General features: G+C 46.7%; 1 protein-coding gene across 1 annotated transcript in view; it reads right to left on the reverse strand.

Moving 5' to 3' along the window:
* Window positions 1–12,228: 12,228 nt before the first annotated feature.
* GALNT10 (polypeptide N-acetylgalactosaminyltransferase 10) overlaps window positions 12,229–24,671 on the reverse strand; it is a 224,922-nt gene continuing 212,479 nt past the window's right edge. The window contains exons 9-12 of the mRNA XM_043597691.1: window positions 24,043–24,264; window positions 20,135–20,251; window positions 16,845–16,994; window positions 12,229–16,317 (exon numbers count right to left, since the gene is read on the reverse strand). Of these exons, the coding sequence (XP_043453626.1) occupies window positions 16,159–16,317; window positions 16,845–16,994; window positions 20,135–20,251; window positions 24,043–24,264 (648 nt within the window). The 3' untranslated portion in view covers window positions 12,229–16,158. The remainder of the gene's footprint in view (window positions 16,318–16,844; window positions 16,995–20,134; window positions 20,252–24,042; window positions 24,265–24,671) is intronic.

Consider the following 24,671-nt stretch of genomic DNA (forward strand, 5'->3'; position numbering starts at 1 on the left):
CGGAAACCTCAGACTGTAGAGACTGGGACTGGCTTGGTCGGCGCCGAAAGAGGAGAGGGAGGAAGAAAACCCCTACGGGGCTTTTGTGACCCTACGGCTGGGAAGAATCGGAAGTCAGTATAACGTCTGGAGGGTGGACTAGGTGAACCGCGCGGGGAAGCGGGGACTGCGGAAGACCGGGAGAAAAGGTTGGAGTGGAGGATCAAGGGCCAGTCTCGGCATGGGGAAGGGCTTGCTGTATCTTGAGCCTTCCCTGAAGCTCTGTAAGCTGTAGCTTCTATTGCTTTAATCCTCCCGATCTATCCACGATAGCTAGCAAGCCCCTGAGCTTGGGGTTAGGTACCCAGGGCATCACACACCCAGAAGGGCCTTCGGAAAATCTAGTCTAGCACCCCTAGTCAGGCCACCTCTCTGCTGGGCAACTTGGGGACTAACAATGACCAAAGGCCCAAAGGGACTAGCCCAGGGTCATAGGGTCATGTGGTCACACAATCATTTAGGGATGGGTAGCATTGACCTGGTGGGCGTGGGGGGTGTTCAGGGGGCGGGAGTGTTAGGTGAGCACTTGTACCTATTTTGGTAGTACTAGGTGGCTTGGCATTAAAGAGGTTTTTGGTTTGTGCCCTGATGAAAAAAAGGAAAGCTACCAGTTTCCATGTTTAGGAGCAGATGCTCTGTGATCTTAAATTTTCTTCAGTGACCTTGAACGTATTTGTACCCTCTCGTCTAGTAATTTCACATGCAGAACAGCCATTTCAGGAAATTGGCCTACCAGAGAAAAATTTAAACAAGGATGTTCATTGTAGGATTATTTATAAAAGGAAAATAGAAAAAGAACCTCAAGTTCCACAAGAGAAGTGGTTAGGTAAACTACCTAACATCTTCAGAGTGAGATATTTTGCAGTTATTTATGATCTTTTCAACATTTAAGGTAGTTTCAACATCACTGTAAGTGTTTTCTATATAGAACAATTCATCATGGACTCTTCAACAAAGAATTGATGATGAGTTGGAGAAGTGCTGTATTCATGTTAACTTAAAAATGCAGGATTTAAAATTGCATATGGTACAGGCGCCTGGGTGGCGCAGTCAGTTAAGCGTCCGACTTCAGCCAGGTCACGATCTCGCGGTCCGTGAGTTTGAGCCCCGCGTCAGGCACTGGGCTGATGGCTCGGAGCCTGTTTCCGATTCTGTGTCTCCCTCTCTCTCTGCCCCTCCCCTGTTCATGCTCTGTCTCTCTCTGTCCCAAAAATAAATAAAAAACGTTGAAAAAAAATTTTAAAATTGCATATGGGATATGTGTGTACATATAAGTTAAAAAATAAAAAAGGAAAGCAACTATTTGTGAATATGAAATCTACCAAAGTACTAATGTTCTAATAGTAATTATTATCATGGATAGTGGAAATATGGTTGATATTTTTCTCCTTTTGGTCTACCTTTGCATTTTCCCCAGGAAGCAATTATTGCTTTTATAGTAGGAAAATATAGGATGAAAATTAATAGGAAAAAAGGCACAGTTTAATAGAATGCCTCACTCAGAGTTCATACATTCAGAAGTAAATTATTGAACGTATTACATATACCCATATCAGGGTCGGCCACAAGAGAAGAATAAAACATAATCTTTACCCTAAAAGAGAATATCTTCTAGTGGGGGGAGCTCAGACACATACCCAGAAAACAGTTGGATGTCTATACAAGGCAGTGTGTGGTGTTGCCTCCAAAGTTGACTGGTACGGATGAGAGGTCTACATTTCCCACATATATGTTGCCCTTAGATATTTTTCAAAACAGCACTTACATCCAGTGCCAGGCTGCTACAATATACACAGCTTCTTCGCCAGATTTTCCCCTGGCACTGCCCCTGGAGCAGGGGAGAATGGTGCCTTTTCCTTTTCCTAGATGGGTTCTGTCTCTCTGTCTCTCTGTCTGTCTCTCTATGGAATTTATTGTCAAATTGGTTTCCATACAACACCCAGTGCTCATCCCAACAGGTGCCCTCCTCAATGCCCATCACCCACTTTCCCCTCCCTCCCACTCCCCATCAACCCTCAGTTTATTCTCAGTATTTAAGAGTCTCTTATGGTTTGCCTCCTTCCCTCTCTCTAACTTTTTCCCCCGTGCCCCTCCCCCTGGTCTTCTGTTAAGTTTCTCAGGATCCACATATGAGTGAAAACATATGGTATCTGTCTTTCTCTGCCTGACTTATTTCACTTAGCATAATACCCTCCAGTTCCATCCACGTTGCTACAAAAGGCCATATTTCATTCTTTCTCATTGCCATGTAGTATTCCATTGTATATATTAACCACATCTTCTGTATCCATTTGTCAGTTGATGGACATTTAGGCTCTTTCCATAATTTGGCTATTGTTGAAAGTGATGCTATAAACATTGGGGTACAAGTGCCCCTATGCATCAGCACTCCTGTATCCCTTGGGTAAATTCCTAGCTGTGTGGTTGCTGGGTCATAGGGTAGATCTATTAATTTTTTGAGGAACCTCCACACTGTTTTCCAGAGTGGCTGCACCAGTTTGCATTCCCACCAACAATGCAAGAGGGTTCCCGTTTCTCCACATCCTCACCAGCATCTGTAGTCTCCTGATTTGTTCATTTTAGCCACTCTGACCAGCATGAGGTGGTACCTCAGTGTGGTTTTGATTTGTATTTCCCTGATGAGTGACATTGAGCATCTTTTCATGTGCCTGTTGGCCATCCAGATGTCTTCTTTAGAAAAGTGTCTATTCATGTCTTCTGCCTATTTCTTTTTTTTTTTTAAATTTTTTAATGTTTATTTATATTTGAGACAGAGAGAGACAGAGCATGAACGGGGGAGGGTCAGAGAGAGAGAGGGAGACTCAGAATCCGAAGCAGGCTCCAGGCTCCGAGCTGTCAGCACAGAGCCCGATGCGGGGCTCGAACTCACGGACCGTGAGATCATGACCTGAGCCGAAGTCAGACGCCCAACCAACCTAGCCACCCAGGCACCCCTCTTCTGCCTATTTCTTCACGGGATTATTTGTTTTTCGGGTGTGGAGTTTGGTGAGTTCTTTACAGATTTTGGATACTAGCCCTTTATCCGACATGCCATTTGCAAATATCTTTTCCAACTCTATTGGTTGTCTTTTAGTTTCGTTGTTTTTCATTTGCAGTGCAGAAGCTTTTTATCTTGATGAGGTCCCAATAGTTCATTTTTGCTTTTAATTCCCTTGCCTTTGGAGATGTTCCTAGATGGGTTCTCTATCTCAGCCCTTGGGGTAAGGGATGCTCCTTATCTGCTACTCCTGAATTCTTTAGAGTTCTCTTTACTGTTTTACTACTGTGCCCTGTTATAATTCATAAATCTTTATATTAGCTTTCCTCTGTTCAAATTACTGTGTGATTTCTCTCTCTTAATTGGACCCAGACTGATACCCTCAGTTTCTGTGTAATTTTGTGTGGGGGGGGAGGGGAAGGGTGGTGCACATGCTTTTAACTACCATTTATAGACAATCCTATAGTCTTTCTTCAAGGAATATTTTATAATCTCTCCTCCCTGTTATTATGTAGTTTGGTTTCAAATAACAATTTTTTTTTGGAAAAAATTCCCAGTTTTCTGCTGGGGAAGTAAATCTGTAACTACAGAAAGGAAATATAGTGAAATATTCAAATAATGAAGAAATGAATACAGATAGAAGCTTCTATGATCCTTGTTTTGCTTTGTGTAGGATTTGAGATTCTTGAAATGGCCAAGAGAATCTGCTTTGCTACATTTATAACTTTAGGTAATTAATTTACAACAGTTCCTTAAGTGCTTGAAAGATCTTGCTTTTTAGATTTGTAAGTCTGCCCTGTTGGGCATTTAAAGTGTTTGAGAAAATCAGACATATTAAATTTGTAATTGTAGTCTGAAATGTCTAAGGAAATTTGATTAATTAAATCTGTAAGCCTGTTAAATGTTTAAGGAGGATTGAATCTGCTAAACTTAAGAATTAATTCAACAGTAATCAAAGAACAAGTGAAAGTGATTGTTCTTATCTTTATATGAAAAATCACCAGATTTATAAAGGAATAACAAGATTTGTAAATTGAACATAAAGCCTTTAATAAAAGCTAGGTTTTAAAATGGCAACTTGACTCAGTAACTGTAATATTCTTTTCCATCCCCAAGTCTACCTTCAGATAATTAAAAATTACAGGCTGATAACCCCCAACTCCATAGTTCTAGCTGAGGCCTCTCCTCAGAGCTCCAGAAAACAGCCTCTGGAGCTTAGATGCTCCAGGGGCATCGCAGACCAAATGTTCAAGTTAAAAGCTTCGGACAACCGAATCCGTTAACTGCAACATGTACCACCCTTGATTCTCTCTTCTTTCACCCCACTCCAAGCCCACGCATCATTGAGGCACTTTCTTCTCCTTCCAATAGATATTTAGAATCTGTCCCTTTTGCTTCGTTTCCTATGGCCAGCGGTTCAGCCCAGGCCACCATCACCTTGTGTCTAACGTGCTTTACTGGCCTATGAGCTGGTCCCTAAACCACTCTTTCCTGATGGAGCATCTATACAAACCAAACCTTGCCCCACTTCTCTTAAGCCCCTCACCAGCTTCCCAGTGCATTCTGACAGTGCCTCCTGCCATCTCTTTGCCCCCTTCCCACGCCTCAGCTCTGTTATTCTTCCTTAAGTTCCTCAGATAAGACAGACTCCTCCCTACCTCAAGGTCTTTGCATTTGCAGTTGCCTCTACCTGGAAAGCTGTTCCGCTCACTCCTCCCACAGCTGGCTCCATCCTCCAAGTCTTAATTTAAATGTCACCTCTGCAGAGAGTCTTCCCTGATTAAAAGGAATTTTTCTTCCCAGCCCCTGCCCATCGCTATGCTCCATTCCGTGGCTTTTCTTATTAGCATTCATCACAATATTCAATGATTCTATTTTATTATTATTTTTGTGGTGGGGCTGTTTCTCCCATTGCAATATAAGCTCCACAAAGGCCAGGACTATGTCTGCCTTGTTTGTTGTTGTTGTAGCTCCAGTGCATACAACACTAATTCTCCAATTCTGGTAGCTAACAAGAGTAGGGACCCCGTAAACATTTTTTCAATAAATTAAGTATATCCAACTCTACCAAGACATTTATTAAGTAATAAAAAAGATACAGGTCACTACGTGGAGTATGAATTCCATTTGTTTTTCTTTTTATACCCAAATACACATATTTGGAAACACAAGAAACTAGTAATTGTGGTTGCTTCCATGGTGGGGACTGCAGGCCAAGGGAAGAAAGGAAGAATCTGAAAATTAAAAAAAAATTTTTTTTTAACTTGAGAGAGAGAGAGTGAGCAAGCATGAGTGGGGGAGAGGGGCAGAGGGAGAGAGAGTGAATCTTAAGCAGGCTCCATGCTCAGCACAGAGCCCAATGTGGGGCTCGATCCCATGACCCTGGGATCATTACCTGAGCTGACACCAAGAGTCATATGCTCAACCAACTGAGCCGCCCAGGCACCCCAGAATTTGAATTTTATAACCTCTGTTCCTATTGGGTGTTTTACGACGTGCCTATATTTCTAATAATAGAAAAAACCATCCTTTGGTATTGTAATTTAACAGGAAGTATGGAATACCAAAAAAGTTGGAAGAATCTCAGAATAAAGGACAGTCATTTAAATGGAATAAATTAAGCTTTATGAAAAGTCCACAGCATGAGCCTATTTTCCTCATTTCGCTGAGGACGCATGAAAGTGTCCCCTGGCTCTGGTCTGCAACCTGGCACTTGACAGGTGCTGGCTATTGGCCAATGGTAGCTCTTGGCACTGTGGCTAAGGGCAAAGGCTCTAGTTTGAATTCCAGCTCTGCCACTTTACTAGCCGTAGAACCATTGACAACTTATGTGAAGTTTATAAGCCTCAGTTTTCTTCATCTGTAAGATGGGATGATAATAGTACTTATAGGGCTATTGTGAGGATCAAATGTGATATTGTAAAGCACTTAGCTTAGTGTCTCGTACATAGTAAGTGTTCATTAAGTGGTAGTTATTATTTCATACATTTTATGCTGACACCCCTTGTACTCAGGTTCAGATTTCTGCATGTTAGAGAGTGAGACCTCACATTGCAGGATGGGAAGGTGGTGCTGCTGATCTGTTAATCGTTCGGTTTCCACACAGGCAGTTTCCATATCCATCTGTGGAGCAATGATTGGGAAAGTGCTTCATTATTTTGTTGTATCTTAACCTCATCTTAAAAAATTATGTGGATGGAAAAATGAAAGTACCAAGAGAAGTGATAAGAAGTGTGTGTATGTCAAGAAAGTGAAAAGACAACCTACAGAATGGGAGGAAGTGTTTGCAAATCATACACATGATAAGGGACTTGTATTTAGAATATATAATGCACTCTTATCATTCAACAATAAAAAGACAAGCCAATTAAAAAGGGGTAAAGGCTTTTTTATTAAAAATTTTTTTTGCGTGTGTTTTTTAAGCACCAGAGTCCACTGAGGCATTTTATTTGCACACATGTATTATATCCCTAGAAAAAAGAACCCCGGGATTTTCTCTCCAGCATGTTTTGCTTCTTCATGAGGCCAGCTGAGGTTGTCAGTGAAATGAAACCAAACTGGTGGGACAGGAGCAGACTATTCTGCCATTTTTCTAGCTGTACATCCAATCTGGGGCTGATCACACGTGTTTAACCTGCCCATGAAGTTCACAACAATTTTCCCAGCTCTGTGATCATCCATGATTTCAAATTCACCAATGTAACCATGCTTCAGCATCATAGTTAGAAACTGGAAGATGACTTTGGAGCATGGACTAAGAGCCTGGTGTTTGCCTCTCTTTTTAGCATTGTTCATGCTCTTGAGAGCATCTGCCAGGACATTCATGCATGCCATAATGGCGGCACGAAAAGATGGTGGAAAGAGTGAAAGGTTTTGAATAGATATTTCTCCAAAGAAGATATACAGATGGCCAAAAGCACATGAAAAGATGCTCAACATCACTAACCATTAAGGAAATATAAATCAAAACTACAATGAGATATTACTTCATATCTACTAGGATAGCTATAGTACATAAGACAGGTAATAGCAAGTATTGGTGAGGATGTGGAGAAGTTGAACCCCACATACTGCTGGTAGGAATGCAAAATTGGTGCACCCATCTTGGAAAAAGTTTAACAGTTCCTCAAAAAGTTAAATGTAGACTTACCATATGACCCAGCCATTCTACTCTTAGGTATCTACCCAGAGAGATGAAATGTCTTTCAACTGATGAATGGATAAACAAAATGTAGTATTTCCAGACACATTATTATTCTTCAATAAAAAGGAATGAAGGACTGACACAATATGGATGGACCTTGAAAACATTATGCTAAGTGAAAGCCAGACACAATGGCCACATATTCCATGATTCCATTTATATGAAATGTTCAGAAAGGGCAAATCCATGCAGATGAGTGGTTACCAGCGGCTAAGGGACTGGGGAGCTTGGGTGGGGAGTGACTGCTAATGGGTCCAGAGTTTCCTTTTCTGGGGACAAAAATGTTCTGAAATTAGGAAGTGGTGATAGTTGCACAACCTTGTAAATATACTAAGAACATTGAATTATACACTTTAGGTGAATTAGATTTCAATAAAGGAAGTATGTGTATCATTAACTGTAGTTGACATAAAGGTAGGAGTCATTGGATTTATTGAAAGGAATGAATCTTCAGTCTCCACTTGATGTTCTTAATCACTTTTTTTTTTTTTTAAAGTAAGCTCTAGGCCCATTGTGGGACTTGAACTCATGACCCTGAGATCAATAGTTGCATGTTCCTCCAGCTAAACCAGCCAGGCACTTCCTTATGCATGTTTTTTGATTAGTAAAGAAAAATAATCAAATTGAAGATATAGTAGGAAAGGCAGGAAATATATCATCAAAGGTTGCGTCCAAAAATGCAGGTGTAATTGAAACTGATAAACCGTTTTTTATTCCTTAGGAGCAAATGTGCCCTGTTGACGGAATACATTTTTTGTTTGACTTTTTACTTTCGACATTGGTCACATTTTCAGAAACCAATTCTGTATGGGAGTGGGGTTGTATGTGTAGTCTGTCATGGGGAAACAAACCTTTGTGCTTCTCCTTTCTTTAATGCTAGATGACCAAGCAAACTTCTAAGAAAAAATTCAACTGATACTAGGAGGTTGCACATAATTATTTGGGTTACTGGGTATTTGGGTCATTGGGTCTAATGCCCATAAAAAAATGAACAACTTCAGATTCATATATCAGTCTTTCATGAGTTTCATTAGGAAAAGTCAGCCCTGGAAAGCTGTTTAGTTTTGGCCTTAACGAAATATGCAACCAATGGTGACATAAATAATAAAGGTTATTAATCAGTTTCACAAAATTAACATTTCAGAGATAGGTGGTGCGTTCATCAGCAGCTCAACGATTTCGGAGGTCCAAATCAGTCCTCCTGAGAGCTGGGGATAAAACTGTGGACTAGAAGGCACTAAACAAGTAAACGAATGAATAAAATAATTAAAGCACTCTCATTATTACACTGATGCTGTGTTTGCAAATGTGCCTACTCACCAAAATAGATTTGTGACCTCAGAACCGATACTTGCAGCACTTCGGGGGTCACCTGCAGCACCTCGGAGGTCACTTGCAGACGTGTGCATGTGCAGAGTGGCAAAAAATTGGAGTTCCCCCAACATGCACGTTCCCAGCTTAGGTCTAGCGCGCATGCTCTAAACAAGTATCCTTTTCGTGGGCAATGTGGTGTCACGTTTTACATATTTTTGTGCTTTTTCTTGTTGATTTTGGTTTAAAATGCCTCCCAAGCATAGCGCTGAGGTGCCGTATGGTGTTCTTAAGCACTAAGATGTGTCTATGGAGAACATGTGTGTGTTAAGTAAATTTCATTGAGGCATTAGTTCCAGAGTTAGCCCTGAGTTGGATGTTGACAAATTAGTGACCTATTATTAAATAAGGTGTCTTTAAACAGAAATGCACATAAAACAAGGTTATGTATTGATCGTTTGATGAAAATGTTTCGAGTAGAGGCTCGCAGGAGCCTACCCCTGCGCTTCCCCTAGAGGCGTGGTTCAGTGTTTGCTGACTCCATGTTCACAGTGACTCAATAGAACATAACTACTGTGAACAAGGAGAATGGACTGTATGTCAGGATAAGTGCCATGAAGGAGGCTACAAAGGTGCTCAGCATGCCAGAAAATGTGTGTGGGGTGGGCCTGTTCTTGACAGGGTGTGCCGGAAGTTTCTTGGGGGTGGGGGTGAGCTAAGCTGGGACCTAAACTCTGACAAAAAGCTGCCAAGCAGAGGGAGAACATTCCAAGTGGAGGGACCACTTGGTTTTGGAGGTGGGAAAGACTTGGCCTGTGAGGGCCTGAGCCCTGCTGGGGAGGTGATGGAGAAGCAGGCAGGGGCCAGCCTGGAAGGACTGTTAGGACCTGGCTAAGAAGTTTCGGTTTTATACTAGAGGCCTGGGGTGAAGTCACAAGCAGTGCAGCAGTAATCAGGTGTCTCTGGGTCCTTGTTTGTTCTCATCACTAGGCTAAAGAGGTCACAGATTATTCCTTATTCATCTCTGTATTTCCAGGGCTGAGGACAAAGGTGGAGCCAACTACTATGGGCACCCAGCGTGGACCACCATGGGCCCACAGTACATATGTCGGTGTGCATTTGTTGTCTCGATGACTGAGCCCTGGGATTCTGCAGCTGTAAAGAAACCATAGCAGGGACTTTTCCCAGAATGTGGACTCCAGCCTCATGAGGACTCCAGACCCCAGGATTCCAGCCTCAGCATCCCAGGCTGAGAGGCCAATGCTGGGGGCGGCGGTGTTTAGCTCTAGCTCCAGCGAAAGCAGACCCTCCATCCCCTTCTTCCCATCCCCAGGCAGGAGCTGGCAGGAGATCAGATGCTACTTCAATTCCAAGTGGCTCATGAACAAAAGCTGTGAAGTTGCTAAGAAACCTGCTTCTCTGAGGGTTCACCAGGTTTTCCTTTGTTTCTATGGCAGTGTGTGTGTGTGTGTGTGTATGCGTGCGTGCATGCACACCAAGGGTCGTCACCCTGCCAGCTCTGAAGCAAGTCAGATTGGAAGGTAAGGATTGCAGACTTCCCTGGGGCACCTTCATGGGCCCGAGGATCACCAAGCCAGGCAGCCCAGGCACTGAGGGTGAACAAAGAGGAAACGGATGCCCATGGCCAGAGGTTAGCAGAGCTGTAAGCAGCTGCAGGAAGGGAGCTCTGGATACTGAATCCTGGACCCACTTCAGCAATAGCCCAGAAGCCGTAGGGTGGGAGACACCAACAGAACTGAAAGGGGGCCCCACTCCTATCCCCTAGGTTAGCTTGGAAAATAAATCCCTAGCAACCTCAGGTCTACTGAAAAATACCAGATGCAGGATTTGTACAACTGTAAGAGTACGGGCTGACCATTCTCTACTTTGCTCCCCTTTTCCCCATTGTCATGGAAAATCTGAGGCCTAGGGAGGGGAAGGGACTTTCTCAAGAACACACAGCATGTAACAAATACAGGAGCACTCTCTCTCAGAAGGCCTGTGGGTTGTGAGTGGAGGAAATAAAAGCCTAAAGTGTAATCTGAAGCTGTATTCTTCACCCGTTTGTCCATTCTTCAAATATTCATTGAGCCTTTACTCAGTGCCAGGAGGCCCCAATCCCCAATTCCAACTAAGTACAGAGAGAGAGAAGCCAAAATTGTTGGCAAATTGCCAAATTCTCCGCCTCTGCTCCCGAATAAGTATGCCACCAACCACTGACAGAGCTCCCACTGTGTGTCTGAGTGCTTTAGATACCTCGGATTCTACCCTTGCTTGTGGGCTTGGGAGCTGAGGAGCTAGAACGGATGAGACATGTTAATTCCCCCCATCCTCCCACCTGTCCCAGTGGGGAAGGACCTTTCCTCCCAGGAATCAGTGATTTTGAGAAGGCAACTGAGGGCCAGCTGCCCTGGAGTTTTCACTCTGCAGGTCCGAGGTGCCAACTATGTGCCCAGCAGCCCGAGAAAGTCATTCCTGGCTATAAACCTCAGTTGAGGGCACATCTGATGCTCTCACCCTGCCCAGTTAAAAACCCTCCAATGGTCCCTACTGCTTTAAAAATAAAGCTCAGAGACGCCTTAACATGGCCTACAAGACCCTGCAGAGTCTGGCTTCTGCCCACCCTTTCCTTCTTGTCTCTTTTTTCTCACTCTGCTCCCACCTCACTGACCATACCTGTCATGTTCCCTCCACAGGATCTTAGCACATGCGGCCCCTGCACCTGGAATCTTCTTCCCTCTCTTCCTCTGTCCCTAGTAAAAGAATTTAATCTTTTTAAAGAAACCATTAAAATTTTAGAACAAAATTAACAATATCCATCTTCTGGTTCCAGGGCTCAGAAGGCCAGTGAACAGATTTCCACCCCCTTAATCTGCCTTTTCCAAGCCGTGGTCCACAGCGCCCTCTGGTGGGCTCTGGGCGACAGCATCAGCAGGCAGCTTGGGCTTGCTGGACCGGTAGTCCTGCACTAAGTTTCAACCAGGGAACCAGAGGTGGGGCTGGAAGGATCATCCAAAAACTGGCCATTTTATGGCAGAAAACTGAGGGGCAGGATCTGCAGAGCCAGGCCAGCCAATGCTGTTTCTAGAACGTGGCATTACACAAATGATACAAATCTAATATTCAAAAGCATCGTAATATTTTGGTAGGTAGACACCTGTGGCTGATGGGTGAGCATCAGAAATAAAGCCATTTCACCTTGTCCTGCCCCCCTGAAATCTTCCACTCCTGGCTGTAGTCTGTCAGACCCTTTGTGGGCTACCCCACCTAACCCTGTGAGCTCACCCCCTGTGCCTTCAACACGGAAACTCCCTCCTGCTCAGGGTTCTTGCAGTAGTGACTCCCTTTGCCTGGAACTCTCTCCCCCAAACTGCCTCTTGGCTCAGACTCCCTCATGTCTTTCAGCTCTCACAGAGACACGCTCTGACCGGCCTACCTAATGTTGCCTCCCAATCCAGTCTCTGAGACATCTCGGTTTATATTCTTCATAGCCCTGCTCACATCTAGAGTCATCCTGGTTGTTTGTTTGAGGTCCACCTTCCTCTCTAGAAGGACAGCTGTTGGGGACTTGTTCGGTATCTGGCAGAGGGCCTGGGTACCGAGCAGACACTCCCTGAATACGTGGGGAATGACGGACTGGAAAATGGTGCGTGACAAGAACAAGCCAGAGAACACGTTAGACAAAGTCTGGAGGTTTACTCAACAACAATCACAATTGTACACAGTAAGTCAGTTCATCACAAAGGCTCACTTTTCTGGGCAGGAGAAGAGAGGTTGGTGGTCTTGAGCTCTGTTTAGAATCCCAGTCTGCCATCTCAAGATTCCCTGCCTGTAGTCCCTTTGGGATCCCAGGCTTCACGCCCAAAACAGAGCAGGAGCTCAACCCTGTTGTCTGGAGAGTCTGAATCAAAGCCATCTGGGGAGCGGATGCTAAGAGGACCTTGTCACTTGGGACGTAGGTCCAACACCCACCCCAGAGGCGGCAGTGGGCCTTGGCCTTGGCTCAAGATCAAGTTTGAACTGAAATATTACTTCGATTTTCACAAAGAGCATCGGTGGAAAGTAGAAAAGAATTCCAGAATTGGACTGCACTCCTTGCCCCTCTCCCACGCTTAAAAATCTTCAGAAAACATTAAAAATGCATTGCCTCCCAGGAATTATAAAAGATCGCCCAATCTGTACACACTAGAGACCACTGAAGCAAGGAATCCCCAGTCAGAGTAATTCTCGGTTACTACCGTAAAGTGCTTTGCCACGCTTTTGAGATTCCAGAGACTAGAAAAATGAAGATACACGGAAAGAAACAGGGAGCCATTTTCAAGGGTATCATCTCTTTCTTAAGGAGAGAGAGAAATTCGACAGGTAGGTTTGGAAAGTGAATATAGGGTGCACTTTGGGAATCTATATGCCGCATCTTCAACAGGAACTGCTCTTTCTCCCCGAGGCCTAATGTCATCCCCCCCCCCTCCCGTGGAAGTGCCCCCCTCTGCCTCTGAACTAATTCTTCCACAAGGGGAGAAGGGGCGGTTCCTGGACTATTTTAAAAGTTGAAAGCTCCAGGGGGAGGCACACGGTAGAATGGCTTTTCACACGTGTGCCTGAACATTTAGCCACCTCCAAAGGCCTTGTATTTACAGCAAAGAGGCTCTCCGCATTCCAAAATGTTTCCGGAGTTCCCCCTCTGGAAAGGCTGCTGGTGAGCCACACGGTCATGATGCTTTCTGGCCGCACCCTGTTTTGTGACCTCATGCTCAGAATAAAGGGAGGCAAAGGGGCCCACATTCTCACCCATGACCCAGATGAGAGCGTCTCCACAGGTCCTGGCTGCTGTACTGAGCATCGGCTGGCAGTGTGGGCAGGAACCTGGATCTCTGAGACAGGTGGTTTTCAAAAAGGAGGCCAAAGCAACCAGTGGTATTTGTAACCAGTCAGTTGGTCAGCTGAGCCGTGAACCTCTTCCTTCCCCTCTTACACACTTTGCCGAGTCCCAGCACCTCCTGGTGAGGGCTCATCAAGTGCTGCTCAGAGGACCTGCCCATCCCCAGTCGAGGGTGCAAAAGCAGACCCTAATGGAGGATCCAAGAATGGGATGGAGGAAAGCTGAAGCCCGCTTGCTGCTGCACCTGCTTTCCACAGGAGTCCCGGTCTTGCCGAGGACACTGTCACCCACTTGGAATGGGACATCTGGAGACCTAGCGAGTGCGCTGCACTCCGTGTGGGGGCTGGGGTGGGGGACTCCAGGCGTGGTCTACAAACAGGGCCCTCTCCCAGGGGTTGCTGAGGCCCTTCTAGGCCACAGACAAAATGAGTTGTCCAGCTGCCCTTTTAACTTGGGGGGTTACTTGTCATGAACTGGAACAACTCCAGCCTCTGGCCCTTGAGGGGCATCTCCGCCTCCCAGATCCTGCCCTAGGCCCAACGTCTCCCGCTTGAAATCAGAAGTTAAGAAACACACACTCATCCAACAGAAACTGCACACACTACCACGAAAGTTTCCCCTCCCCCACCCCCAACCCTGCCCCTTTATGTTTGTCTAGCAAGGCACTAGGAAATTGTTCAAGTTTAGGGATTTGCTGTACATTTGCATTTTTTTCTTTTTAAAAGGCACAGTTTTTATTTTAATGATGCTGCTTTGCTCTCTGATGATGAACCCTCAGTTCTCCAAACTGCAACTCTTGTTCTCCTAGATCCCAGAAGGGGCCTCATCTTTGGACTCCTTCCTATGGAGGGCCACTTCTAAAGATATGGCACTCGTTTGGAAAAGACACGGAGGGATCAACAAGAAGGGATCAAGCAAGCTGTTGCACGCACAGGGGCCACCTCTCCTGGGGACAGGCGGCCAGGGCAGGGTGTGTGTGGGGGCAGAAGTGGAGGAAGTGATGCTTTGCCAGCTATATGCTTAATTGGGGTGGTGGTGGTTAGGAGTGTTTGATCTGCCTCCCCGCCCCTGATAACTGATGGCCTTGAGATCAGCCAGCATCTCAAAGGCAGATTCGTGGCTCTGTTCCCAGATTAATGTCTCATTTAATTGGTAAATGACACAATTGAGAGACCCAGCTCTAATTGGAACACTGGTTTCAAGTATTTCCTGGACTAGCTGGTGGGAGCCATAGGTTGTAGAATGCGATTTCCATTTCTGAATCAGTGGGTGGCAGGTTGGTCACAGAAATGCTTCCTATTAGCTTGGGAGCCCTCTGGGAGTCCGACACATAATTAACAAAGCAAAAGGTAAACACGAGGGACTGGCATGGAGCTGGGTGTCTGCCTGTTCGTGGGACCCTCCTCCACTGCAGCTGTGAAGGCGGTGGAGGGTGCAGGGCTTCGGGTCTGCACTGTGGACCGTGTCGTACCGAGGCCTCTGGTACGAGCTGACGGACATGGGTCACCCACCCCCTCCCCCACCCCCCCCCAGACACCACCAACCTCGGATTTCAAAGATTGTCTCTAGGTTGGGGGCTGGATGCCTTAACTATATTACACTTGGCTGGCTCTTTTAAATCGCAGCATTCTAGAAATCCCAACTGGATGCTAGAATACCAGAATCCTACGTAGCGTTCTAGTTTGTGATCCAATGATACAGTTCTATAAAAATTCTAGAGTTCTATGTGAGAACTGGAGCCGCGATGAGGTCAGAGGCTGGGCATCTCGCCCCTGGTCCACCTTGGAGGCCTCCAGACTTTGTGAGGTGAGCACTTCACACATCTGCTCCTTTCTTGAGGCAGATAATTGCCCAAGAGAGAGAGAGGAAAATGGAAGCACTGATAAGGGAAGTTCAGCCAGAATATCTGGTTTGGAGGTCTTCTACTAGGCCTTTTCCATGGGCCCAAGTCATCTGAAACCCAGCCCTGAAGAGCTGGTGGCTGAGCTGTCTTGTGCCCAGAGAGCAAGGAGAGACATCCCATGTGTCCGTGGCGGCAAAGGAACGTCTAGGGGTCCAGCTTCTGACCCCAGGCCTGGCAGCTGGCCAGTGTTCAGTACTGGATGCTCTGAGGGCCCAGGTACGGCCTTCGAATGCATCGCCTGGGGCTGTGACAGAACAGAAGCCGGGCAGTAACTCTAGTTACTCAGCTACTCCATGACAGGCAGAAACTAAATGGCTGAAACCAGTGGCCCCAAGAAAGACTCCCTCCCTCCCCTTCTGCAGCGGACGGACGGCAGAAGTGCTACAAGTGCCCAGACAGACAACAGGGGCTTCTCTTTCTAAAGGGCCGTCACATACGAGCCATCTCAAGGCTAGGTAACCTTGTAGGACCCATTTTTGGGTAGCCTAGGGCTGCCTTGGCATTTCTCCCACATAATGCCCAAAGGAACGTGGTGACAAAGTTGGTAAGGCCCTCCTAGATTTCCATGATGCTGTCAGGGATTAAAGCAGGCACTGCTCTTTGTGGGGCCTCATGTGGGGTCTGTTGTCCACCCCGTGGCTACCACTGGGCCTCAAGGAACAGGTGGGCCTCCTGCTCCAGCCGTCAGAGCCCTCTCCACCCTAGACCTGTTGGCCAGCGCCTTTCACGTCACGCTGCCCACGGAAGCCCTGCCTCCCTCGGGAGGGGAAGGCTGCCGGAAGCGCCAGGAGAGGACCCCACCAGGCCCGCTGAGACACCAGGGCTCAGTTCCTGTTGAATTTTTCCAAGACTGTCGAGTTGGTGTGTTCAAACAGCCACTGCTGGGTCAGAGAAGAGGGGTTACAGGTGTTCATGAAGATCCTGTGGTCACTTTCACTGCAGTCCATGCAACTGCCGCTGACGGGGTGGTACAGGGTCTTGTCCTACGAAACAGGGAGGTAATCAGGGAGGCGGCGCTGGGGATCTGAACCAACGGCAGCAGCAACGAGAGCAACGGGGCAGTGAGGCAGCGGCCGGCCGCGTTCACTGACCTGCGAGGCCTCCCCGCTGAGGGCATAGCGAGACCCTGCCCGGCCTCCCCCGCAGGCAGCCTTGCCCTGTGCCTGAGCTCTGCCCGGGGGGATGTGGGTGGAAGTGACCTGTGTGCCACTTCCGGGCCTGGGCCCTACTCATGCTCGTCTCTGGCCCACTGGCATCGGTTCTCATGACGGTGGTGGTGCTGGTGTTTTATGGACTCAGCTGCCAGCATGTAAGAGCGTAGAGATTTCACATAAAAACCTGGCTTTCTGGCATCTCTCAAATGGCAGAGAAGTGGGGCATGGCGGGTGTGTGGCGCGAATGCACGGGCGAGCATGCTCTGTGGGGGGAAGTGAGGTGCTGCATGCCTGTCTGCTTCTCTTTGTTTAAAACCAAGCAGGTTGCCCTGTTCTGCCCACACAGCCCACCTTACTTTGCGGTATTTCCACAGCTGGTTGCCCTTCATGCTGTGGCAGTCATAGAGGGTGACAGGGCTGGTGTTGGAGATGGCATCAAAGCAGAACTTCTTCGTGTGTTGGGGGTCTCCAGGTCGGATGTCCTCTCTCCAGGTGAAGGTGAACACCTGTACATACAGGGACATCATTATAGGGATAGCAAAACCGGGGACTGACTTTCTTTCTTTCTTTTTTTTTTTTTTTTGAGAGAGCGAGAGTGCATGTGCAGGGGAGGGGCAGAGGGAGGAGGGGGAGAGAGAATCCCAAGCAGGCTCCACGCCATCAGCACAGAGCCCGACGCAGGGCTCGACCCCACAACCATGAGATCTTGAGCTGAAATCAAGAGTTGGATGCTCAACCAACTGAGCCACCCAGGCACCCCTCTCTTTTCTGTACTGATAGAAAATGTTAAACATTGAGATCCAGGGAACAGTATCAACCACACCTCTTCCAATCACCCAGCTTCGACAATTACCAACTCATGGTGAATCTTGTTACAGCTTTACCCCCCATCACAACCCCCCACCTCAACGTTATTCTGAAGCAAATTACAGACATCATATCATCTCAGGTGAAAATACTTCACTGAAGTGCCATTATAACAATAAAAAGTTATTGCAAAGTCCTCAAGGTCATCAAGTAAGAAGAGTTCAAGTGTTCTTAAATTGCTTTGTAAGTTTCTTTTCACAGTCTGTTTCAATCAGGATCCAAACCAGGTTCACTATTGTATTGAGTTAATAAGCATTTTTTCCAGCAGCTTTACTGGAGAATAACTGGCATACAATTAACCATACACATTTAAAGTACATAATTTGATATGTTTTGACTCAATTTAATTTTAATTTGACTTGTTTTAATTTCTGATTCTTCATTATTCATGTATAGAAATACAATTGGTTTTCGTATCTCATAACTTTGATAAGTTCATTTATTAATTCTGGTAGTTTCTCTGTAGAGTCAATAGAATTTTCCACAAAGGTGATCCTACAGTCTACAAATAAAGATGATCATATAGTCTACAAATTATTTTCCTTCTTCACCCATCTGCATGACTTTTCTTTTTCTTGCCACAGGTTAGTACAGTGTCAAATAGAAACAGTAAGGTCAGAGTCCCTGTATTATCCCTGATATTAGGGGTAAAACATTCAGATTTTTACCATTAAGTTTGATGTTAGCTGCGGGTTTTCTATAGATGACCTTGATCAACTTGAGGAAGTTCCCTTATTCCTGGTTTGCGACAGTTTTTATCAGGAATGAATGTTGGATTTTGTCAAATGCTTTTTCTGGGTATAAGGTGATTATGTGGTTTTTCTTTTTCAGTTAGCACGGTGAATCTATTGATTACTTTTCTAATATTCAACCAATCATGCATCCCTCAGATAAATTACACTTAGTCACGATGTATTATCCTTTTTACACACTGCTGGATGGGATTTTCTAAAATTCTGTTTAGAATTTTTGCACCTATGTTCACAAGGGATACTGGTCTGTAATTTTCGTATATGGGTCAGTCTGGTTTTGCTACGAAGGTAATGCTGGCCTCACAAAATAAGTTGGCAAGTATTCCCTCCTTTTCTGGAAAAGTTTTTGTAGAGTTGGTAACATTGCTTAAGTGTTTGGTAGGAATCACCGATGAATCTATCTGGGCCTGGAGTTTTCTTTGAGGGAAGGTTTACAACGGCAATGTCCGTCTCTTTAATAGAACCCTCTGTTGTCTGCTCTCTTGAAAAGAGTGTTTCACACATTTTCTGTTTTTCAGTTGTTTCTGGCAGGAGGGTAAATCCAGTCCCTGTTACCCTACTCCATGTTGGCCAGGAGTGGACCCCAAGGTGGCAAAGGAGTGGTTGTGCCAGCTACTGCTTCCTGATTATCTCCCGGGTCTTGTGCATTTTAGACTCACATTTCTCCCTTTTCAGGCTCACGAGAGCTCTCTGCTCAGGGTGTCTGAGAGCCCCAGGGAATATCGATCCCACAGGGGCAAATGGGCTGCCATGCTTCCCATTTCAGAGGGTGGAGGCTGGCACAGCCAGGCAGCCAGACATCATTTTGTTCCTTGTTCGAGTGAATCTTCAGGCATTAGTGTGGACTCTGCCACACAGTGAGGCTATCCCAGGTCGAGCTCTCCAGGCACGTTCTCCCAGGCCCTGTGCTCTTCCTGGTCTCTTTTGGGGTTCTCCTTCGTGGGGTGGGTGTGGGGAGCAGCCACACGCTGCCCTGAAGAATTCAGGAGAATTGGTGAAGGAGGGCCACTTCTAATAACTGTTACCAAGGGAGGAGAGGGAGCAAGGACTTCAGAGGGAGGGGCAGACACTGTCAGGCCGGGCACTGGGCCCATCTGAGAGGCGGTGCTGTTCCTTCGCAGTGAGCGTGCCACTCACCCCTTCTGAGCTCTGTTTTTGCAGAGGCCCCGCAATATGGGCTTCTATCAGTGTGCACTTCCAAAATGTCAGAAAACCCACAGGAAGGAGACTACAAAAATGTTCCCTCGAACCAAGAGTCAGTGGAGGCGGGATGCGGTGTGATTTTAGGGTTAACCGTTGGTGCTGGGGGGATCATGGCAGTTAAATGCAGTTTCTTGAGGGTGGTGGCTTTTTCTGCACCGCTGGCCTGTAGCCTTCATTCTTCTGATAACGCCGCCTGGGCACGATCTCCTGGGGAACCCACTCTCCTCATTCGTCTCCCCGTCCTTCAGGTGAGGCTACCACACCACAGGCTCCAGGAGTGGGCATGTGACGTGGGCTTGATCAACACGAGGACTGTATCACATCCCCTATTGTAACTGGCTCAGGAAAGCCAATATGTGAGCACCCCCATGGCTTCTCCAGAACTCTGGAAAGGGACATGCCTTTTCACTGGCGGGTTGGAAGCCTTTGCTGCTGGTGGTCATATCTGCCACCATGTGGGAAGAGCCGGATGAAGGATGAGGCCAACAGAGAGGAAGAAGAGTTGAGACCCTGGAGAGCTCCTGATGACATCATTTAAGCTCTTCAATGGCATACATGAGCCAATATATTCTTCTTTTTGTTGAAGGCCATTTGGGCTGAGTGTCTGTCATTTGCCAACAGACCCGATTGATGATTTTATTGCAATGTGAAGGATTCCTCTTTCTAAGGTGTTCAGAAAGCTCTTATAACTCATCCCCTGGGCTAGCTTTTGTGACTCGTCACTGACCCTTGGCGTCTCTCTCCCTGCCCTGACCACGTGAGCATTCCAGGCCACAGATGGCCCAGGAAAACCTGGCCGCCAGTCCCTGAGAAGTGGCCCTTACCTGCATGTTGTTCCAGGCAGCCTCCCCACGGCCTCGGACACAGCTCTCCAGCCTCAGCGGGGAGCCCAGGGCCCCATGCTTCGTGTCAGCACACAGCCCTGTGCCCACGTTGCGAATCTGAAAGAGACAGAAGGAAAGAGTGGACTAATGAGGCACCTTGAGATAGTCCCCTGGGACCCCGCTGGGATGAAGGAGGGAACCCAGCAGAGACATCAGATGGAGGAAGCTCTGCATTATCTTAATGAAGCTTGCCCTGGGTTGGTGGACGTGCCTTGCGCTTCTCAGTACAGGAATACTCAGTCCTCAGAGAGGAGCTCCTCCAAAGCCAGCTTTGTCCTAGAGCATGCAAAGTCACAGGGTGGCAGTGGGGACCTGGAAGTTGAGGGCGGTTGGTATTCAGAGGACTCTCTGGCTCCATTCCTGGAGAATCTGATCCAACAGTTCCAGGAATGGAATTTTACTCCCATTCCAGGAGACACAGGGACCATATCTTGAAAGCCACCCTAGAAAAGGACGGGGCATCTTTGCTGTGGGGTCTTGGCCTTAAAGAGCAGGTGAATGGCAAGAGGTTCTCGATCCAAAAAACAAGAATTTCAGTAAGACAGGGTGTGGTGTGGTGGGAGGAGCACTGGGCTGGAGCAGAAGGCCTCACTGCTCATGGTTGGTCAGCACTCACTACCTGAAGGCCACCGTGCCGTGTAGGTGCATCGTGTAGTTCCTGCCTCACAGAATCACTCCTATCTTGACTGAGGGGTTGGGTTGGAGGTGTGGTGGCCATGAAAACATGCTCCTCAGTTGCCCTGCTGCAGGGAGTCTGACTGCCCGGCCGCTATGTCCGGAATCCACTGTGTCTGAGTGGAGGCCGTGCGTTCCATGGGCTGCTTCCAGCCAGCGACAGAGCGGGGCAGGGGGACTGTGGAGGCCCATTCCAGGAGGAAGATGCTGACTTCTGTGGTAGGAGACTTGGCTTGAAGACTGCTCAGTCACTTGGCTCAAGAGCATCCTTGCAGTGTGGGACTCCTCCTACGGCAGCCCTTCTTCCTCCCCTTTCCCATTCCCAGCGGGCAGACCAGCCCCACAGCAGATCTCCCAGCCTCTCCTGGCTCCCTTCTCGTTCCTTCTCTCAGGGATTCCCCCAACAATTCTCTTGGTGTCTGCTTCTCAGAAGACTGGCCCTAATACAGGGGAAAAAGCCAATAAACTGGCAAAGAAATGAAGAGCTTCATGAGGGAAGTCAACACGACACCTCCTCTACAGTATCTATGCTAGTGTTAGATGGGATGGGCCAGACAGCTTAGTCAGGAAAGGCCCCTCTAACTTGCTGTATGAATTTGAACAAGCCATACCTGGTGTTTCTGTTGGCTCAAACCCCTCACTCGTTCCTCTGGTAACAGCACCCTGATTTTCTATGGGACTACCGCCCTCTCCCCACTCTGTGGCCTGCTAGAGTATCTGTCCACCCCTGCTTTCCCCCTTCCTCCCGTGGCCACAGTGATTGGTGCAGACCTAAGAATCAGACTTGATTCCCGGAGCTGTGCTGGCTTTACTGGGAAGGAGGCATATACTTTCTGTTGCTGGGCCAGCTTCAAGCTTCTGGAAACCATCTTGCTACCCTCAGCATGAGGCTAACAGAAATGGCAGCAGAGGTAAACAGGAGAAAAAGCAACTGACATCATTTGAGCCCCTGGATCCACGTGTCTGAAGCCACAGCTACCCAACGTTTCTATGAGATTCACTTCATTTCTCTTTTCACTTCAAACTGGACTTCTGTCACCTGCAAGGAAGATCTAACCCTTATGCTCCTTGTCCCCCAGCCCCGGTATGTCCATCTATAAATGAGTGGTCCTCTCAGCTCAGACACCAGGAGCTAGAGTCTGGTGACAGAGTGCTTCTTCTGCTAGAAGATGGTCTGCCTCCCCCAGCAGGATGGGCTTGAGGAGTGTGACACAGGCAGCGGCCCCAGGCCCCTCACTCAGAAGGGGCTGTCATTGGTTTAAAGCTCTGCTGTCATGGTCTTAAAAGTTTTAATAATAGTGTTGCTGTAAACATTGGGGTACATGTGTCCCTTCGAATCAGCATTTTTTATCCTTTGGATAAATATATAGTAGTGCTACTGCTGGGTCGGTAAGGTAGTTCTATTTTTAATTTTTTTGAGGAACCTCCATACTGTTTTCCAGACTGGCTGAACCAGTTTGCATTCCCATTAACAGTGCAAAAGACTTCCCTTTTCTCCACATCCTCGCCAATACCTGTTGTTTCCTGGGTTGTTAATCTGAGCCACCGGGACAGGTGTGAGGTGGTATTTCATTGTGGTTTTGATTTGTATTTCCCTGATGATGAGTGACGTTGAGCATCTTTTCACGTGCCAGCCAAATTATGGAAAGAGCTCAAGTGTTCGACTGATGAATGGATAAAGAAGATGTGGTTTATATGTATATATAATGGAATACTACTTGGCAATGAAAAAGAACGAAATCTTGCCATTTGCAACAACGTGGATGGAACTGGAGGGTATTATGCTAAGTGAAATGAGTCAGTCAGAGAAAGACGGATCTCATAGGGTTTCACTCATGTGGAATTCGAGAAACTCATCAGATGAACATAGGAGGAGGGAAGGAAAAATAAAATAAAAACACAGAGAGAGGCAAATCATAAGAGACTCTTAAATATAGAGAACAAACTGAGAGTTGCTGGACGGGAGGTGGATAGTGGGATGGGCTAAATGGGTGACAGGCATTAAGGAGGGCACTTGTTGGGATGAGCACTGGGTGTTATATGTAAGTGGTGAATCACTAAATTCTACTCCTGAAATTATTATTACACTATATGTTAACTAACTTGGATTTAAGTTAAAAAAAATTTTTTTTAATAATTTTATCTTTGAACTTGTCAGTGGAATCTGATAGGACAAGGGAGCATGCATGTGAGCAGAGGTGATAACATGGTACATGGGCATTCACTGTACCTTTCTTCTGTGATGCCCCAGAAGCACAGAATCCCTGGGGTCCTGTGTGCATGGGAGTTCAGCAAGACTCAAGTTACAGCTAAGACTAAGTGGTGTGCTGGCATGTGTGAAGGCCGTGTTTTCCGACCAGAACTTGACTGCACAAAGAAGGCCGAGGTATTCAGAGACACAGGAAGAGCCAGGGAGCTCTAATAGCCTCTTGCATTACTTCCCTGGACCTGCAGACCACTTTCCTTACCAGCGGAAGATAACAACACAGAAGGAAGGGAAGAAGAGGGCAACCCCCAGTTTTTCTTTCTTCTCTTCCTCACGCATCAGCAAGCCACAGGTAGAGTGCGTTTAGAAAAGTATGCATTATTGGGGTACCTAGGTGGTTCAGCTGGTTAAGCAACTGACTCCTGGTTTTGGCTCAGGTCATGATCTCATGGTTCGTGAGTTCAAGCCCCACAATGAGCTCCACACTGGAAGCACAGAGCCTGCTTGGGATTCTCTCTCTCTCTCTCTCTCTCTCTCTCTCTCTCTCACAATAAATTTAAAAAATTTAATAAAATAAAGTATGCATTAGCAACAAGTGAAATAAAATCAGCTGAGTTAGCTTTGTGCTGTGTTTGCACCGTTCTGGTAAGAAATACATATGCACGTACAAGGGTTGAAATACAGATTGTGAAATTTCACCCATCTGGCACATGAGCTAAATGCTCTTCTATTTGCATTTAAAACTCACACTGCATAATATGAAGCTGAATGGTAAAATTTATGCTAATATTAAAGTTTTAATTTTTCTCTACTTAGAACATTAAGTAGCATATAAAAAACCACCACAAGGCTAGAGAGACTCAAGAAAGAAACATGTTTTATATTTCATGCCTTAATTGGCACTCTTTGCCTGTCTTGTGAATAGGGGTTCCGCGTTTGCATTTTGCACCGGGCCCTTGAGACTCACCTCTCCCCAAGCTGCCGCCGGGGGCTCCACCGGCGGGTAAAATTTGGGGAGGTCCCACGCGATCTTGGTCATAAACCACTTGAAACTCTTGCAGTTAAGGGAGCTGCGGAGCTTCTTCTGGGCGGCGACGTCCCCAGCAGACAGGTGGCGGTACTCTGGCCGGCGTTGGTAAATGTGCTCGGCGTACTCGTCCATCCACACCTCGGCTACTCGCTTCAGGTTCTGGAGGGCGACAGGGAGGTGGAAGGGTCAGGCCCTCTGAGGGGCTGAGGCCAGGGGCGGGGAGGGGGGGTTGGGGGCAAGGATCCTGGAAGTTGAGGTTCATCTTTCTTATTTTGTGTTGCATCAAAGACCCTAGCCCACCATGTTTTTAAAGCCTTCTATATTTATTTATGCATGTTTTAAGGACTCTACAACTTCAGGCTAAGAGATGGCTGTTGTTTTACCTGTGCATCTTCAACCCCCTTTTTCTAGCTGTAGCCTCCCTCCTCTGCTTCTGTCCTCTCTCTCAAGTGGCTTCAGGAAAGGTACATGAACCAGCCCCGCTAATGGGAACCAGCCCTGACTCTAGGGTTTGGTCAGCGAGCACGTGACTCACGCCAAGCCAATCAGAATCAATGACATTAGCA

Source organism: Prionailurus bengalensis, chromosome A1, assembly GCF_016509475.1.
Source record: "Prionailurus bengalensis isolate Pbe53 chromosome A1, Fcat_Pben_1.1_paternal_pri, whole genome shotgun sequence".
Classification (NCBI taxonomy): domain Eukaryota; kingdom Metazoa; phylum Chordata; class Mammalia; order Carnivora; family Felidae; genus Prionailurus; species Prionailurus bengalensis.